The sequence below is a fragment of the Magallana gigas genome, chromosome 6 (genome assembly GCF_963853765.1).
Source record: "Magallana gigas chromosome 6, xbMagGiga1.1, whole genome shotgun sequence".
NCBI lineage: Eukaryota > Metazoa > Mollusca > Bivalvia > Ostreida > Ostreidae > Magallana > Magallana gigas.
Genome location: NC_088858.1, coordinates 45,312,428 through 45,332,993, shown reverse-complemented (window position 1 = coordinate 45,332,993; position 20,566 = coordinate 45,312,428). Strand labels below are relative to the sequence as shown.

General features: G+C 35.3%; 1 protein-coding gene across 1 annotated transcript; it reads left to right on the top strand.

The window, feature by feature from the left end:
- The first annotated feature begins 1,786 nt into the window (after positions 1-1,786).
- LOC117689087 (uncharacterized) lies at positions 1,787-9,740 on the top strand. Its single transcript, XM_034468863.2, has 7 exons — positions 1,787-2,082; positions 2,437-2,633; positions 3,143-3,313; positions 7,081-7,350; positions 8,235-8,485; positions 8,600-9,141; positions 9,441-9,740. Exons 1-7 carry the CDS (start codon positions 1,969-1,971, stop codon positions 9,516-9,518), a joined length of 1,623 nt encoding a protein of 540 aa, XP_034324754.2. The 5' UTR covers positions 1,787-1,968; the 3' UTR covers positions 9,519-9,740.
- Positions 9,741-20,566: the final 10,826 nt, after the last annotated feature.

Sequence of the window (20,566 nt, the reverse complement as noted above, 5' to 3'; positions counted from 1 at the left end):
CGGTTACTATAGAGGTATACAAATTATGTTTAAGAAAGGCCAAGCTGAACGGTTTTGCAATGAGTATGAGTACGGATTTGCTATTTAAATTTGATGTCTATGATTACCAATTGACTCTTTGTTTTAAAGAGCAATATTTACGAAATTGATACCTTCGATTCGTGGTTTTTTTTTTTTAGGAATGTTGTGGTTTTTATTTAATTAATTTATTTTTTGGCTTAGGTATTTTTCTGTATGGTTCTTCCAACAATGCAGTTTATAGTGTATAAACATGCTTAAATTATCAAAGCGTTATTTGAGTTTTCAACGTCATGTTAATAACAATTTTTTTCCCCATCCCAATATAATTTCCTACTTGCTTTAGTTACAGTGATAAATATTTCCAGATAAACAAAAAAAAAAGCTCTAAGCAATAAACGATTTTCTTCATAACAGAGACATTCTATATATTTGTTGTCAGGTAACCGAATTCTACGTCATACGGGCACTATCTTTCCCAGATCTTAACCTCAGGGTATTTACTTCAATGACTGGGCAGGATGAACATTATACATCTTAAGACACCTGCTGCACAGTTTTCTCTCAGATAATTTGCTAGATGTAACGCCATGGCTAAACGCAACAACAATGTGCACTCTTCCAAATTCCTGGTACTCCTCTATTTCTTATTATTACCTTCCAGTCTAATGCGCCACCGACCTTTACAAAAATGTCCTCCAATCAACATATCAGCTCGGTGCTAGGATGACAACAGTAGCATAGTATTATGTATTCTTTTGTACCAACAATGTTTTCGGAAATATTCGAAATTTGTTTACATAAATTTATGAATTAATTAATTTCATACGATTGCACTCTATAGATTGCATATATATAAAAAGAAAAGAAACGTTAAACTTCATTTTGTTTACATTATTTACGAGTTGCTTACATTATCATGGATTGTTAAATCAAGAAACCAAAGACATATACGCAATGCATAAGTTTCTTGCCTTGCACAGTCAAAAAATGTTTTTGCTACACTCTGGAGAATTTTTCTCAAAATACCAACATTCGATTAACAATCTGACAATATCATATTGCAGGGGGAGCCCAGACAATACTGCAAAACTTGTATATTTTATGTGAAGACCAAGAAAATGTTTACGTAATATTCTTTCACAAGGTAGATTTCTAAAACAGTCTTCAGCTTCTAACGTTTTGCACTTTAAGAATCTTTTAGTATATATTACTAGTTTACTACTTACACCCACAGCTCTGCATTTTACAAAAGTAGTGGTTTAAATGTAGATTCAAATACAAGTTTACTGGTTTTAGTCCCCGGATTCAAATTAAAGTTTTTAACAGGGGTGTGAAATTGTCATTCTTATATGTTAGTCTCGACTGAGATCCGTATATGTACCATTTAACAATTAAAGAATAAAACAAATAAAATAAAGTTAAAAATACTATTTATGGTTGCAATTGAAGGGATCAGCGTTCGTTCAGTGTGTTGGTGTCAGTGTAATACTGTATCCATTAACTCGGTCCGTGTGGTATGGTCTTGATCTAACTAACAATTACAGTCGCTTTTAAAGTGTGTCACCCATTGGTTACTGTTTGTTTGTTTCAGCTGAATGCATGATTCATAACATAAGATGAAATGCTTCCTATGCATAATTGGTTACATGCGCTATAAAACGCTCTAATACTTTGAACCTTTTAACAATTTCTCCCATTTTCTTTAATTTAGCCAATGATCTCTGCTTGATATCATTTTTTTATGTATCAGATATGTTTGCGTACCGAGTACCATAGGTTGGGGACTTGTCAAAATAATGTAATTTGTTGTGGTTGCTACAATAAGAGCGAACGATTTAAATTGAACCCAAACCGGATTTTTCTCACCTATGACGTATTGGCGTATATATTAAACATATATAAAGTGTGGCGCTCAGAAGGACCGTGATAGAGACCTCATAAATCGGGATGGACGGTCGCTGTATAAGCTTGGTGTTTCTGGTACTGGCTTGCTATTATCCGGGTTCCTATTGTATTACACCCGCTGAATATGCAGATGCGGTGGATCAAACTTTGCAACAGGTGTGTAATTTTTGTGGTATTTATTTATTTATTTATTTTTAAACATTTTTTGAATGTATATGCAAAATTTTAGATCAGTTTCAGATTAACGCAAAGCTTTTTAAATGTTATCCCGTTTTGCAAAAAACCCAACAAGCAATACTGTAGGGGATTCAATATTTCAACTAACTGTATATATTCCGCCTTTTCACGTCCGTTTACATTTGTACAAGTATTAATAGATATTTAAGTAGAAATGACTACATAAATACATGTACGCTATCATGTAATCAATATCACATGGCAGTTGTAAATCACTCAGCCCATTTGTCATGGGGTAAATCGGACTTTCAATTATTCTTACATTCATTGAAGGTGATGGACTGTGCTCCCTGGATTCCGGGGCTGACGGTCAGCGTTGTGAAGGATTTCCAGACGCTGTTCGCCAGAGGTTACGGGGAGACCGTCGTCAATTCGAACACTCCCGTCACAGAACAAACACTCTTCCAGATCGGCTCCATATCCAAATCCTTTGCGGCAACATTGCTGGTCAAACAAATGGAAGATGAAAAGTACTTTGAATTTCTAAATGTAATACAATATAAATGTTGTTTTACACAAGCTTATCATTAATCGATTATCATAAACAGAAAGACTTGGCAATTGTTGAATACTTGACTTATTTCATACGAGCATTTCATTCATATCATCACATTTTGATAACATATTTTGCAATGGTTGAGTCAATGATGAATGAGGACCTTGCAACGTCGAATATTATGCACAATTACACAGTATTTGAGTTTTTATGCTTAAAATATCTTACTTAGTATTTACCACATTTACATTAATTATTGGCGGTCTTGGATAAGTAGAGAAATATCAATTGTTTCTTGTATTTAGTTGTTTACAGACGAGGTTCAAAATACAGTCTCCCACAAACAAAGTGTACGCTTAAATTAGTTGTTTTTTAGTTTAATTATTTTGGACAGTACCGATATAATGCTTTCTCATATTTTTGTAAAAAGTCATAGTATTTTAGAATAACAAGAAAAGGATTAAACGTTTACGTTCCATTTAGTTTGGCCCTAACCACAAAGGTAAAAGACATGATGGACCCGGGATTTGTGTTCGTCGATCAAGAGCGGACGGATTCCGCCACGGTGGTGGACATTCTGGCCCACAGGATGGGAGTCCCTGACCATACCAATCTCAGGCTGGACCAGAACCTGACCAGGGCCAACCTCCAACAGTAGGTGCTTCTTATTGCAGAGAGAGGGTTTTTTTTTCGAAATGTTTGTTCTCTTTTAAGTTTATACGATTATTTGTGCTTGTAATCTTTGCTAATTTTACGATAACTCAAAGAGCTGCAACATCTATGCAAACAGTTAAAGAAAGCTTTTTCCATTTCTTGTTTAGACAATCTACATTAATTTACTTTTTCAAAAAATAATTTCAGAGTGTATATTTGGTGCTAGAACCATTATGCCGTTATAATTGATTTGATGAATCTTTTCCCGTATTTTACGGCTTTAAAGGAATTTTGTAGAAAGCAAAACAATATTTTGACATTCTATAATTAATCACGGGAAAAGTAATTCCGGTATTGTATAGCAGTTTTCCCCCCATAGTAGCTTTTCCCCCCGGAAAACCTACTATATTAGCCTTTCCCCCGGGGGGAAAAGCTACTATATAGTAGTTTTTCCCCCATAGTAGGGTTTCTCCCGCACGTTTTTTGGTTCAGATTTTATAAAAATTATTTATGGAAATCCAGTAAGGATTAAAATCAATGTTTCTACACTCCCAGGTTGCATACTCGATATCGGCATTCATCTGTACAGGTTAAGTTTCGTTTTGCCGATTTATTATTTTTATAGACAATGCTGAAAGTTGAACATGTGTGTAACGGAATTACAACTAGAACTTAATTTAGGTAATTCATCGAAAAAAGATTTACAAGTTATACACTTATATACATAATTCTGTGTTCTGAAATTGTATTAAACGAGAATGTTTTAAGAATTTCTTGATAAATTTATCAGACTGTTTGTCTACTTGTGAAAATTTCATCCAGGCTAAACCTCTGTTTTAGAGAAATTTTGTTTCCCATGTTCCGAAAATTATAGTGCATATTCTTTAGGGTCCAATGTCTCATAAACTAGAGATGACCATATCACCATATTTTTATAGTGGCAGTGGTTTACTACTTAAAGATGAAAATTTCAGCCCTCAGGGTAGGGGCCCTTGATGTTTCAGGGCCCGATGTTTAAAACCCCATATGATTGAATAGTGTTCTATAAGTGTGGACCCGAATCTCAAATTCTAGAGATGACCAATTAACCATATTTTCAAAGTGATAGTGGTATACCACTAGTAGATGACACCGAAAATTTAAGCCCCCATGCAGGGTAGGAGCCTTTGTTGGTTTCGAGCCCGATGTATGAAATCCAATTATAACGAATATGTATGTTTTAGAGCCCCATATCTCAAAAACTATAGATGACCACATGAACATATTTTTACGGTCATTTAAAAGTAAAAACATCATTTAAAAATACACAATCACTCATATATTTCTTTATCAAAATGATTGAAAATTACGTTTAATTCTTCTGCTTTTTTTAAATTTACGAACAAAATTTTTTAAAAAGGTACGCGGGTAAAATTCATTATTCTTCAAAACATTTAATCAATTCATAAGATGACTAATGATATAATAAATAATTAGATAAATAAATCAATGAACTTTTATTCATAAAAGGAGAAACCGAAAATCAAAAATAAATAACAAACCTAAGCGCATATATACGACTTTTTTACTTGTTAGTTGATTAGAAGAAAAAGCTTATATTTAAAAAAAAAAGTCAGCTCATCACAATATATGTATTGATTATTTTTGTTTTTTTGTTTTTTAATTACCCTTGTTTAATTGTTCGAAGAAATAATATGGTACACAAGTAAATCTTTATTGCAAAAATATGAAACAAATAGTATACATTTTTTAGGTAATTGAATCATATATCTTGATTTATATAGCATCGTTTTCAAAATTGTATACAGTAAAACTCGGTTATAGCGAAGTCCCAGGGACCAATTGAATTACTTCGTTATATCCGTAATTCGTTATATCCGTATAACGAATTCGTTATAATATTTATAGCGAATTCGCTATATACATGTTTTCTTTCACCAGACTGTATCTTTTGCTAACTGATGCTTAAATTAAAAAAACACTACTTTGATACCTTTAATAAACGGATTGAGAATTGAAAAAAATATATAAAATAAATATGTAAAATAATTCATTCAAACTATTATGTTAAATGGTAGTGCAAATGTTTTTAAACAGTAAAGAAATTCGTTATAAAGGTGTTAAATTTCGTTAGTATTCACCTTAACGGGACTCAAAATCAGTTCGCTATATCCGTAAATTCGTTATATCCGAATTCGTTATAACTATAAAATTTTGCAAAGATTTGTTAAGCATTTTACCGGGGACTCGAAAAAACTTCGCTATATCCGAGAATTCGCTATATCCGTGTTCGTACTAAAAGAGTTTTGCTGTATTTATAAATCACGCTGCAAACTTAAAAGTGGAAAAATTAGCAAATAGTGAGTCACAATATAAACATAAAGTTAGTTCATGCTCCATTTCACATTTTCCAAAGTAACCAGCAAAGATACCGACATTGTTCTGGTTGTGAAGACATTTCAATGTATTTTAAAATGTTTACATCATAATATCTCTCGTTTCGTAGAAATGTGCTTAAAAATATGAATATACGTATCTTTAAAACGAAATGGTAAACACTAACTTTACAAATGCTGTTAATACATAATTAAAATACCCCTTAACCATGATTTAGAACCCCATCAATCAAAGTAAAACTAAAACATTTCAGTTTCTCATCATATCATTTCATCCTGTCTCCCGTTTGATATTTAGAAGAAGAAATATATAATTGTTTTTAAGATCGTCAATTCTAACGGTATTAAATTTAAAATTGGTAGCCTTTTGAACGAAGGGAGTGATACATTTCCACTTTTTATTCCCTTCCTCTACAACATTAAGTCAAGATTGGTCAGTTAGTTCCCTGGGAGAAACTTATACATTGATGGTAATACATTGGAAAATTAAATTTCCAATTGCAAACCGGCGTATTTTCACTAAAAAGTGTTCTCACGTGTTCATAACGTCGAAGTCAAAACTGTAGATAAGCATCGATTAGATGAAAAAAATTCGAGGTATTCTGAAATCCGTGAAAAGGTGTTCCAAAAAGGGGTGAGAACAGGTGAAATAAACGATGATGACACATGCATGTTATGAAGGCGCATGCCTTAGTTCATATTTGGGGTTGAAAAACCATGTAATTTATTGTATGTATTAATAAATGCCATAATTATCCTTTTATGTGAGAAATTAATATCATATCAGTTATTGCAAATTATTGTCACGAATGGTCCGCAATAAACATGGCCGGAAAGTAAAAATGGGGGGAAATCCACTATATAGTAGGTTTTCCGTGGGGGTAATCTGGCTATAAAAAGGGGGAAAGCCCACTATATAGTCAGCTTTCCGTGGGGGAAAAACTGCTACATAGCCATTTTTCCGGGGGGAAGAACTGCTATATAGCCATTTTTCCGGGGGGAAAGATGGCTAGGGGGAAACGGCACTATATAACACCGGTACCCACATTCAATTTGCCATCATTTTAAAGAGGAGGTCAAAAACTTGTTTTGTGCCGTTTTTGGAAAGACTGTAGGCATTCTAGATTTATTTCATTAGTCAAAAATGGACAAAACTCCGAGATTTGTTACTTTTATCCTTTATAATTCATAGAAAATGGTTGTTTAAAACATAATTTTTCCTTGTGTTTATCAAAACTTTAGGCCCCGGTACACCCTATGAAACAAAGATCATTAAAAGAATTTATATCCTGAATTTCATAAACTTGTAGGCACCTTTCATTTACTAGATCTTGACCTTAAAGAGCAATAAAACATCTTTCTATTGTGTAGACGTTTTGCCGCTATGACGCCGGTGAAGACGTTCGGGAAGTCCTTCTTGTACTCCAACATGATGTACGGATTTGCTTCCTACCTCTCCGAGAGACTGGGCAACGAGCCGTGGGAAAATTTAGTGACGTCGGAAATTTTCGACCGTCTTGGCATGACGTCATCCACGTTTATAACCACTCTGGCGGATCTCTCGGGCGCTGCACAGGGTTATGATAAAGGACCGAAATCCAAACCAAAGGCGGTGGTACCGGTTCCGCTGGAACTCAGCAAGTAGGTCGCGAAATAATTTCAGATTTAAAGTTAAATCTACATAATCTTGAATTTGGCAATTACTGTATTTGTTTGGGTTTTAAAAAGATAGATTTTAGTCCTGTATGTTTATACAAACATTTCCTTTCATTACTTGTTTTCAGCATCAATCTGTACTGTCTTTTTTCCACGATCGTTCAAACTAAAGTTATATTATGTATGAAAGTTACTGTATCGCTTCAACTTGATTATTTTAAATTTGTTCACAATGTCTGAAATGCATGCTGGTATTCTCCTAACCTAAATTTACATTTACATCAAGTTCATGTAATTTCAGAATTATTATGATGATTAACGAACCCACGTGTATAGAAATTCAATTTTATGTGTATTGCGAAAAGCAGAGAAAATACCGATAACAAAATTAACATTCCTGGCCGACGTTTTATGCTTTAACTACTCCCCCCTGACGTCATATTTACATGCTGTTACTTTCATGCTTCTTTTCAGAGTTAAAATTTGCCGTGTTTACACAACTTGGTATTATCTATGCCCTAAGGTCTGCCAGTTGTCGTTGATAAACAGTGTATTCGTTTCATAAGAATTCATAAGAATTATATAACTACAAAAAAAAAATATAGACATAAACGTTTCATCGTTAATTTAGTTCATGTATACGTATAGTTGAACTACGTTTATTTTTCGAAAGAAATTTGAAAATTTTGGAATAGTACATGTACTTGAGCTTTTTGTACATTTTCGCAGAGAGAGATAATGACTTTTACATTGTGACCGGGGCGAGATAAGTTAAAATTCCGTAAATGCTTGCACACTTTGCACATGTGCAGATAGTTGTTTTGCATAAAAAAAGGAAAAAACCTTAAGAATTTTTTTTTGATTAATAGGAAATGGGGGATCTGGGCAGGTTCAGGGGCCATCATGTCGAACGCAGTGGATATGGTTAAATACATGAACTTTCACCTCAGTAACACGGACAAGAATGGTAACGAGTTCATGACCTTAGCGAATTTCAACGCCTTACACCAACAACACAGAAAACTGTCCTCTACCACGGTAAACACACACTTTGGAAATGAGGAGGTCCCAACCACTGAAAATGGCTATGGGCTTGGCTGGAAGCGAGGACTTTATAGAAGTATGTAAAATGAAAATAGATTAACTTCTTCCGATGTTTTTTTTACAAGATGAGAAAATCGAAAACATTCATTTTTTAAAAATGTTTATTCATTCTTAAATGTGTTGATTGCAGACAACGACATTTTCCTACACGCTGGCAGCACGTACGGCTACAGGTCATTCATCACACTGTTCCCCTCTCAGAATATTGGCGTGTTCACTTCCATGAACGGCGAGGACGACGACTATATCCTGCGCGTCTTGTTGCACAACTTCCTGTCTGACGTCGCACTTGGAGTGACGCCATGGCTTGATGCGTCATCTATCTGCGACAGACTGACGGCGCCAAAGTACACGGGGTACTCCAACACAAACAACCCACAAAGGCCCATAACCGAGTATATAGGTCTGTACGTCAATCCCATCTACGGAAATTTGAACGTTGAGTTTGACCCAAACAATGAACACATGGTCCTGAGGTACGGAGTCGCTACATGGGACTTTTGGACAAAATCAGGAAAAGACCAGTTCAAAGCAGAAGGAACTGGGATGATCAAATATTTGAAAAACATGCACAGCTTCAATTTCCTTACCAATGAAAATGACGGAATAGTTTCGGTACGGGTCGACAGTTTCTGCTCCACGTGCGGAAACGACCCACCGATTTTTCATAAGGTAGTGTGATAAAACATATGTAGTATTTTTCAGAAATAAATCGAACTCACTCTATTTTTTTTTTATTTTTTTTTAATTGAACTTTCACATATTCACATACCATAGCATAAACATTTATATAAATATATGTTGCAATGTATACATATACATTAAATTTATAGTATTTGTTTGATAGATATAATCAATATTTTGATATAAAGTATATATGTACATATATGTATTACTTCTCAGAATAGTAACGATATAATTTGAACAGGTTGTGGTATAAATATATATGTGAAAAATGGTTTTCTTTTTAGAAAAAAAATGGAAAAGGAAAAATTCAAAGATACAGAGCAAAAAAACCCAAAAAAAATAAGAAGAAACAGGGACATTAAGGAGAGAATAAAGATAGTGATGAATGTTCCAAACGTTGAAATATATCTTTCCAATAAATATCAAACAAATGATAATTACAGTTTTTCAGAAGCAAAAGTTTTTCAATAAACAGTCTTCTGGTTATAGATTTCTTAATGTTTTCTACATTTAGCCTTGATGTTTTCATTTTAGTTTGCAGAATACATTGTTTTGTGAAAAGAATGATTAAATTTTCCAACCTATGAATATCTCTATTATCAAATTTTCGAAAAAGGATTGAATATTTGTCAAAATTTGTTTGTAAACCAAAGATATCTGTCAAACATTATTTTTCCGATTTTAATGTTTACAATGCTTTATAGTAAAGCATTTTTAATAGACAACCAAAATTTGAGTGTCATTTGTTGAGTTGTAAGCGAGTTACAGGGCTAACAACTATTTGCTATATATTTACATTCTACTGTTTTTCCATTAAATTATGTTTTTCAATTGACGGCAGTTATTGACACGACGACTTCAAAAATAAATCATTCGATGCTGTAGTAAACAAAGATTTTTTTTCATTTTGAATGTTGAAGGGAAAATTCCAGAAAATTAAATGAATGTGTTAAACATTAAAAACTGTTTATTTATGCTTAAAATGAATAATTTAGAGCCATTTTAAGGTCAGACGACATGTTCCTCAATTTTAGATAACTTTTTCCAGGAATGTGTTAATGGTTTACTACTACTTTGACAAGCCTTCTTGCAAAAAATTAGGGTACCTTACCAGGCAATTCTGCAAAATACTAGAGTATGCAATTTCTTATATTATCTTCTTGAAAATACACTTGAATTGCTGATATAAAAATAAATACATCAACCCCACAGCGAAATTCACTATAATATAACAATTTCTGCGCCGGGGCGGGGCTTTGAACTCACGACCTCTAGAACCTATACGCTTCTGGCAGTAAGCGGCCACGGTTCTAACCACTCGACCATCTAGACATATAACCATATCCAAACAAATTTTTATCATTTTAAAAGTAATTATAAAATTAATATTTTTTATTGGAACTCTTTATTACGAGGAGATACAAAAAAGATTCGTGAGGAACGTGTTGTCTGACCTTAACAAGACATTAGACTTTCGGTTGGACGTAGCTAATTATTTCTTGCGTCAAAACAAGTTAAAAATGACGCGGTTTCAAGCGAAACATGCACCGGTTGCATAGGCGTCGGAACCGGGGGGGGGGGGGCTTAGCTTGTTTTGCAAAGTTATACCTAACCATTAGAAACATAGTATGGTAGAGGGTTCAGCCCCCCCCCCCTCCCCTCCACTTTTTCTCGCAGGAAAGATTATTGTTCCAAAATTTACCTTGAAAGATTGAGAAGTTGGATTCAGAAGCATACTAGCCCCCCCCCCCCCCCCCCCCCCCCCCCCGGATTAGGAATTTCATGAATTTTGAAGAAAAAAAGTGGGTAAGTAATTTTTTTTCTTTGGAAGTACAATGTATAGGTATACTCCCCCCTCCACGGATTAGGATTTCCATGATTTTGGGAATTAATTTTTTTCTCAATATTTCTGAGGATTAGTCTAGCCCCCCCCCCCCCCCCCCCCCACTTTCATTTTGCTTCCGACGCCAGTGAGTTGCATAGACTTAGCTCAGAGGCCAGACAAATCTTGTTGATTTCAAAGAGCCACGGCTGAGTGGCCAGCAATTATTTCACATTACTGTTTGACACAAGCTCTTGTTAAAATGGTTCTAAGATAGAGAAATAAGCTTGAAAAAGATGTTTACTGGTATATTGAACCTATGTCAACAAAAACAGGATAGAAGCCTTGTTTACTGCCGTATATTGGCACAAAACAGAATTTTTAAAACATCATGTAATTATTACTTTAGTATATATTAATCCGCTTGATAAATATCAATATAACTGACACACACGAAAAGAGAAATATTGTAGTGGGAAAGTCCTTTTCCCCATTAGCGCTGCCACCAGCTGATTACCTCCCATCAGCAAGGAAACTTAAATGAGCCATAATAAAACATAACTTAATCTGACCTAATTAGCTCTAATACTTTTACTCCGACCCTGACGCTGACCATGACTCTGACTCTTGTTATATTTGTTCAAATGAATAAATTTGTTAACTTTTTGAATTTGTGTCTCATTACGATAAGTCTTTGGACTTCAGTTCAAGAGTCAGACTCTTGAACTGAAGTTAAATTTATTCATTTGAACAAATATAAAACACGACACAAAAAAAACCGCGTAAACGAAGAGATCGACTTGCCAATATAACACAATATAAAGGTGAACTTGGGATAATTCACCATAGGCAATACTTTGAGTTTTAAAATAAAATGAATAAAGAACTGGAATTATGTGGGGTTATCACCCATTAAATTCAGTGAGCAATAAAGTTAAACTTATACAATGAATTCTCAGGGGAAAATCACCCTTCAAATTCTAGAGCTCTCAGAGGAAAAATCACTCTTCTTGAGAAGTTCCCTATGCTTCAATTAAATACCACTTAGAATAATTACTAACTGCCGAAGTTACTTGAGACAATCATCAAGTTCAACTTTCAATAAACACTAGACGACCTATAATTCATCATAGTCATCCAAAATCATCCCAAAAATGTAGCATAGTTTTAGAAATATAAGGTACAAACCTTTAAAAAAAATCCAGATTTCCCAACAAAGTTAACTTAATAACTAAAATAGAATCTGCCAAATCTACGTGTAACTTACTTTAAAAACTAAACTGATCAAAGTCTCAAAATTTAGCTAAATAAATTACTAGAATCCCTTTCACTTATCAAACGTAAATAAAAATCTTTAGACACGAAATCAATAAAACTCTATTTTAAAAATAAAGATGCAGCCTAAACAATACTAAAATAAAAACAACGACTAACGTCGTCTCCAGAATGAGAGAAAACCCAAAGAGAGCGAGTTTCAGAATTGTCTGGCTTTTATATCCCCCAAAACAGAATTCCATACATCGCACGAGCGAAACATAGAACACGGAGTCTGTATAAATCACGTGATATCAATAGAAATCATTACCGAAAGTCTACATGCAGAGTTCTATTATAAAAATCTCGTCGATTCTCGTCTAAAAAATAACAAAACAACACATAACATTATTATGTAAAATATCAGTTATGTTCCCAAAAATCTCGTTTACACTCTCGAACTATTTTACAAAGACTTTATATTTCCCGCATAAACAGAGAAATCGCATTCGGCACACTTCGGCAGATTCGTACCTCATCTTGATACCGGAATCGGTCGAGGTGCGCCGAATGAGAGAAATCGATCAAACGAACATTCTGAACACTTCATAATTCTTGATACAAAGTAAGGTAAACTCCGTATACACACAGGCAATCGTAACTGGTGTCACTACAGTATTAAATTTTACTATATATTCTTACCAAAATTGCACAACTTTACATACAGATTAAAAATTCAAAACGAACTTCTGGAAAAAAATCCTCTTGACATCTTTTTAAACAACGCTTCATTTACAATTTTCTAGCAAAATACACACGTGCATCCCAAAGGCGTGAGACTTTGTTTACCTCGAAGTCACACATGTGCTTGAAAATCAAGCCCGGGCCTTTTCACCCCCCCCCCCTCCGGAAACAACACGCATCAAATATTCAAATGACCTCGCATTATTACAAAAATGGGATAGTTAGACCTCTTACACATTGTTTTTCAGCTTATAAAAAAATTCAGCTCCTGTCGCGAGCGGAAACGCCCCGAATTCAAAGGAAAATTCGGGAATTATTTTGGCTCAGCCATGTTTTGACGTGAACATTCAGTGAAATACTGTTATGACACCTGCAAAATAACTCATTTTTTGTTATCGCAAAATCAACATTAATAAATTGATTAATACTGAAACGCAACTGGTACCTATTTGATATTTAAAATACACTAGTTTTAACTTTAATTGTAAGGTCTCAGTTGTTTCAAAATGTGTGAGCCCTCTGTACCTGGTAGAAGATGAGTAATGACAAGATTATTTAAAATCAATTCAAATTTATTCAGTTATAAAATATAAATTTCAAGAATCTTCATCTGGAGGGTCTCCTTCCTAGGTCTAGGTGCTGTCTTGAGTCTCGGGGTTGTATAAATTATTACCTTTAATGAAATCTATGTACCAAAACGTAGAAGGTACAGTCTACAGGGGAAGGTGCTGACTTTTTAATAGAAGGTGTAAATAACTACTACAACTAATAGTATATACTTGTACCTTATTAAGGTGCATCTGATGAAATCACCTAGGCTTTTGATGATTTATATAGATATAAGAAACCAAGTTCTAATTCTAGTAGTAGGGGTTGAAAGGTGTTGAACTCGATTTGGTTGCACCTTCTGAGGAAGGTGAACAGGGATGCTGAATATGATGCAGAAGGCGATGCTGAAGATCTACTAAAACCTTAACATATCATGAATGGAACCTATGTTCAGATATGCCTATCTAATAGAGAAGGTGCAAAATATTCACCTTCGTAGCTGGGAAGTCGGGCTGAAAGAGCTGAAGCTGACTCATCTCAAACACGAAGTCACCGAAGTGTTTAATTCTGATCGGGCTCGGCCTTATATAGCCTTTATCACGTGACCCGCTAATCAATATTCATGAAGTAAAATGGTGTCTGCGAACGAAAACATTACAGGGTTTCCGCTCAAAAAGACGATGATGCAGCTAACACAAAGTATTTATCTATGTCTTAACAAACAGACGTAAGTAATTAAACAACGCAGATTGTGTTTATTCCATGTAAACATCGTGGTATGTAGTATATAAAGCAGAAAATAGTTTTCTGAAGCGGCGTAGTGCTGAGCACGTGTTGACATAACTTGTAATCGATCATTTTGCCCCAGAGTACTCAAGACGCATAAATTCCTTGTAAATAGAGTTGTAAGTTAGATATAGACGACAGATAGTTGTTCTGATGTGTTTAAAAAACTTCTATGACGTCACCCATTGTATTTAGTCAACGTTTATTTTCACTATTCAACCAGCAGGTGTTGGATATATAAATATCCAACTGATAGGAGTTGGATATTTTTAATATCCAACCGTCAAACAGTTGGATATTCAAATATCCAACTGGGCATTAAACAAAGAAAACTGAAAAAATGTTGAAACGTGTATTTCCAACATAAATCCAAATTTATAAAACAGAATTTTGTCATCCATAAATGTAAATCCGATAAGCCACGAATAAATTTTTTGCAGAAATATCTCCTTTTCTTAATTTTGATAGATTTGGGATCACATATAAATCACTTTCATAAACTTTTAGATTTCCTCTTTGAACCTTGAACCATATCACTCCTTCTAATTAGTTTAACAATATAGGAAATATTGTCGCACTATGACTTCATAAGACTCCTATCATTTTTTTAGATAAATCATCGTCTGTTAATTGACGTCAAAATTCTGATTTTTCCTTTCTCCTTGCAAGTTTAAAATATCATTCATTCAAACGGTATCCATGTATGTCTTTCCAGGAACTGTGGATCTCTATAAACATTGTACAAGTGTGTACTTTGCGTTAAAAAATTCATCTTCTAAATCTATGTCTGCTCAGTACAGCGGTATGGTTTTCTATAACATGCGCACCTGTTCACTCGTCCATGATTAAAAAGGTGTGTTTGGTTAGGCTATTGTGTATTGTATTGCTGGAATTATACTTTTGTATGACATCACAGTTGGATATATGAATGGGTCAAAGCTTCTTAGAGGCTCAAATGGGGGAATTTTTTTAAGTAAGATAAATAACTCGATAGTGTTGAATAGTTTAGAGAAAACATCCCCTCCTCGGGCCTTCGGCCCTCGGAGGGAATGTTTTCTCTAAACTATTCAACACCATCTCGTTATTTATCCATTACATCAAATTCACCGTATAGAAATCCTTGTATATACAAAACACTGTAGTACAGTACCGTACTAAAATAAACATCAAGATTTGCATGTTGAAACAAATCCTTTATATATTATAAATACCTTTCAACAATCGCATAGGAACATACTATAACAATATCAACAACAAATAAACAACTATGTATAATAACAATATTGGAATAAATAAATAAATAGGTAAATAAATTATTTAATCAGCAATGTTTATGGGTCGTAACATTACCCTCCTCCTCGAAAGAAATATTTGACCTCAAATATAAAGTTACATCTTGCTTAGAGCAGCCAACTCTGCGGTTAAGTCGAGGTTCTTAATTTCGATGATTTTCTTCTCACATTCTAGATGTCGCAGTTCATAAAATGTCTCGTAAGCTATTCTGATCTATTGGCAAAGCATCCAGGGGAAGGTCTCCTCTATTCCTTAGGTAATCTAATACATAGTTGAAGTTCTGCGGGTTCCTGTCCATAAAATACGTGTATACATTGTCGACGCTGTAAGGTTTCACTCCTCCCGGGGATATCATTTTGGCCAAAACTGAATTGGGTTTGACCATAAGGGTCGACACTGAGGTCTCGAATTTCCTCCCCCCAATATTGAGAATAATTCTCTTCCTCTGAGAATCATTTATTTTTCTTATCTTATCATCCATCTTTGGTGTTGGTACGTAGCTCGGAACTGTGGTGCTTGACTCTTTGGACGTTGGAGAATAAACGGAAGACGCACTGGTTGATGTAGATATTGAAGAAATTTTGGACGTTAACACTGGGGTTGCATGCGTGGTGTCTAGTTTTCTGACAGGTGGAAAGGTGATGTCCTGATTTGGTGGTGGGGGCGTAGAGATAATCTCGTTGAATGCCTCCTGAATTTCTTCATCGGAAAACCCTTCTGCATATAGAGAAAGGCAGTCATCTTCATTTGACCTTTCCGCATTACTTTTATCTCTTGCATTGGTTGACTCTGGCTGTGTTATTTGTGGCTTGGCGTTCTTGTTCTGTTCTTGTAGCACTGTTGGTCTTGGCTCTGGCTGGGCTTTAGGGGTAGACTCCTTCCTCTCTGTTTCTTCTTTTCTTGCAACCCTCTCAGTTTCCTGCGATCTGGCTCTCTTTTCGATATGATTGTTCTTTTTTCCTGCTCTGAAGTTTCTCTGATGTGATCTTTTCCTGTTATTTTGCTGCAGCTGTTGGCGTTGAGATGGAGTACGCCTCTGATCTTCTTTGCTAATTTGGATTCTCATGAACACCCGATGCTCCTCTGCCTCTTCCTCTGTAAAAGTTCTGGTCGCTTTCTTTCTTAACAGTAACTCATTCCCCACACAACGACCTGAATGATTGTCCGGTCGATTGAAGATCCGATGACACACAGTGCACAGGTAACCAAAGCCGCTGTGCTTCTTTTAAAAACATGGCGTTCGCAAAGAGATCTTCTCTCGAAGCTTAGGTCGGGGCATTCTAAGCACCTGTACATGGTGATCTGTAATCAAATAAATTAGGATATCTTAAGGAACTCTACACATTCTGAATATTTGAGTACAATTTATATATATTTTAATTGCAGCTCTGCGCTCATGATGTATTGTTATTGGTGCTGATACTACAGGATTCTAGTACTGTGGAATCATTAGATTTCGTGGTGGCTCAATTTTCGTGGAATTCGTGGGTACCTCTCATCCACGAATTAACACTCCCACGAATTAATAAATTAGAGCTATAAAGTCATATCCCTCTTGAATGTATACGAAAATACACGAAATTTCGTCCCTACGAACCTGTAAAATTTAAGCAATCCACGAAAATTGGCCCCCACGAATTTTAATGATTCCACAGTAACTTATGTCTATGGAGATGTTATGAAATTCTACTGATTGTTGTTAGTACATGTTTAAGGTTTGAGGCGGTCGTGGTGGACAATCTTCGGTTTTGAGTGTTTGTTTTTCTGGATTTTGAAGATGACATCATTTAACTTTTCAAGTACTGTATAAGGACCCTCCCATTTTGTTTGTAATTAAGGACATACACATTTAGTTCGCTTAGGGTTGTACAACCACACTGTTGCACCAATTTCAAGGTTTAATTGATGTGCCTGCCTATCGTATCGATGTTTCATGTTGTCTGAAGACATTTGAAGGTGTTTTCTCGCAAATTCATGTATCTTATCAAGAGTTTGTTGCAGTTGATAGGCATATTCCTCGCAGCTATCTGGAATTTCTGCATCCGCTGTTGGTTTTCCATATATCAATTCTATAGGTAGAGTGACTTGTCGTCCAAAAACCATTTCGTTTGGTGTCACTTTTGTTGATTCATGTACAGAGGAACTATATGCTAACATAAGAAGATAAATATTTTCATCCCAGTCTCTTTGATTTTCTGAAATAAATGCAGGTATCATATGACTTATGGTCCGATTGCCTCTTTCAACCATCCCATCTGACTGTAATGGGGTTGTTCTAGTTTTTTTAATACCTAAGATCTTGCAAATCTCTCTAAATACAGTTGATTCGAAGTTTGACCCTTGGTCAGTATGTAATTGTAACGGTGCAACAAAGATGGACACAATTCTATTAACAAAAGCTTTTGCTATAGTGGTAGCCTCCTGGTCTCTCACAGGAATGGCATCTAACCATTTTGAAAAATAATCCCCCACTACTAATAAAAATTTATTTCCTTTATTTGATCTTGGAAAAGGTCCTAAGATGTCAATCGCTAGACGTTCGAATGGAGCACCAACATAGTAATGCTTTAGATGTGCCTTCCATTTCATTTGGTGGTGGCTTTTTACTGCCACAATAAAAGCAATTTCTGCACCAACTTTCTACATCTTTCTTCAAATTAAACCAGAAATATCGCTGTTGAACCTTGAGGAGAGTTTTCTTAATTCCAAGGTGACCCCCAGTTATGCTATCATGAAATTGATTAAGAATAGTTTCTTTTGCTGAAGGAGGAGCAACAACTAGCCAAGAGATACAGCCTCTTGTGTTTATAAATTTGTAATACAAAATTCCCTCTTTTAACTCTAATGAATCCCATCTTTGCCAATAGTATTTCATACTGTCTTTCATTGCAGATATATTGGACCATTCAGGTTTAAGATCTCTCTCTTTTGCTTCAATAATAAATTTAAGTACTGGGTCATTTCTTTGTTGCTCTATTAAGGGTAGTATGTCATCCTTTGTTGCTTCTGGTGCTTCATTTTGCTGTATTGATCTAGTTGTTGCACAAACAATTTTGTTTGAATTCCCTATGATTTGTTGTTTATTCTTTAACCCTTCATCCTCTTTATTTTCTTTGTGTTCTGTTCTGAGACAATGCGAACAATGTTGTTCTGTACAAGGTTTACGACTAAGTGCATCGGCATTATTATGACTCTTCCCGGCTCTGTGTTGTATTTCAAAATCATATGAGGCTAACACCTCAAACCAACGTGCCATCTGCCCTTCTGGGTTTTTAAAATTCAACAGCCATCTTAACGCGCCGTGATCAGTTCTGACCAAAAAATGCCGTCCATATAGGTAGTGATGAAAATTCTTTAATGAGCTAACTATAGCTAGAAGTTCACGTCTTGTCACTCGGTAGCTCCTTTCTGGCCGGGAAAATGTCCTGCTGTAATATGCAATAACTGTTTCTTTTCTTTTTGTATTTGAGAGAGTACTGCACCGAGGCCAACCAGACTTGCATCAGTATCTAAAATGAGGATTCCGTTTTCTTTTGGATATGATAAAACAGGGGCAGTAATAAGGACATTTTTTAATATCTCAAAAGACTTCTGACAATTTTCATCCCAGTGAAACTTTTCTGATTTTTCTGTCAATCTATGTAAAGGCTTAGCTTTGTCAGCATAATGCAATATAAATTTTCTATAATATGATGTCAACCTGAGAAAACTTCTAACTTCTTTTGTAGACCTTGGTGTTGGCCACTCTTTGACTGCTTTTATTTTAATCGGATCTGTAGAGAGACCTTGTTCGCTGACTTTATGACCAAGAAATAGTACCTCTTTCTGACAGAGTTGACACTTATTTGGACTTAATTTCAAGTTGGCTTCTTTTAGTCGATCAAACACTAATCTGAGGTTTTCAATTTGTTTGTCAAATGTTTTTGAATGGACGATAATATCGTCTAAATAGACTAAGCATATTTCGTATGAAAGGCCATGTAAGATTCTTTCCATGAGCCTCTTGAAGGTCGCAGGGGCATTACATAGCCCAAAAGCCATAACCGTGAATTGCCATAGTCCCCCACCCGGAAAAGAAAATGCTGTCTTTTGTTTGTCCTCCTCTGATAGACCAACTTGCCAGTAACCTGACTTTAAGTCAAGTGTACTATAATATTTAGATCCTGATAATGCATCAAAGGTGTAGTCAATTCTAGGCAGAGGGTGTGAATCTTTTATGGTGATGTCGTTTAGTTGGCGGAAGTCAACGCAAAATCTGAGAGAACCATTTTTTTTACAAGTACTATATTAGAGGACCACGGGCTCATTGATGGCTCTATAATGCCCTCAGATCTCATTTTGGAGATTTCCTCATTAGCCTCTTTTAACTTTGCCAAGGGTATTCTTCTAGGTCTTTGTTTTATTGGTCTGGAATTTCCGGTGTTTATTTCATGTCTAACTAAGGTGGTGTGCCCTAAATCAGAAGAATCTTTTGAAAATAAATGTTGATAAGAGCAGAGAAGGTCTTTCAGTTTATTTTATTCATCAGGGGGCAAATGGGCGCTTGACCTGTCAATCAGGTCCTTAAGGTGCTCTGGTATTTTCTGAGGTTTTAGTCTGAACAAGTTGTCTCCCCTGTTGACCCTTTTTGTACTTTCTCTAATACGCAGACATCTTCAGATTTTACCTCCTCGCCAGTGGCAGCAATAGTGCCTTTATATAGCATGCAGGGTTCATCCAATAAATTGACGACTCGTAAGGGAATAATATCTTTATTGACTTTTACTAAGGACTTTGCTACCAACAATCCTTTTCTTTCCACAAATTTTTGGGCACTCTCAATGAATGCGAATTGACCTGGTAGATAACCATCAACCGTGGTGCCAGGTACAATTGTCTCACTTCTGGAGGGGATCTCAATGTTTTCTGTAACCGCAATCTTGAAACAAGTTGATAAAGCATTGCTTACAAATCTATGACAGG

Bases quoted from the DNA above. Each gene is read 5' to 3' on its own strand.
- LOC117689087 (XM_034468863.2), top strand. From the start codon at position 1,969: ATGGACGGTCGCTGTATAAGCTTGGTGTTTCTGGTACTGGCTTGCTAT. The intron at 2,634-3,142 runs GTACTTTGAATT...CGTTCCATTTAG, and splicing joins AAACAAATGGAAGATGAAAA to TTTGGCCCTAACCACAAAGG. The intron at 3,314-7,080 runs GTAGGTGCTTCT...TCTATTGTGTAG, and splicing joins ACCAGGGCCAACCTCCAACA to ACGTTTTGCCGCTATGACGC.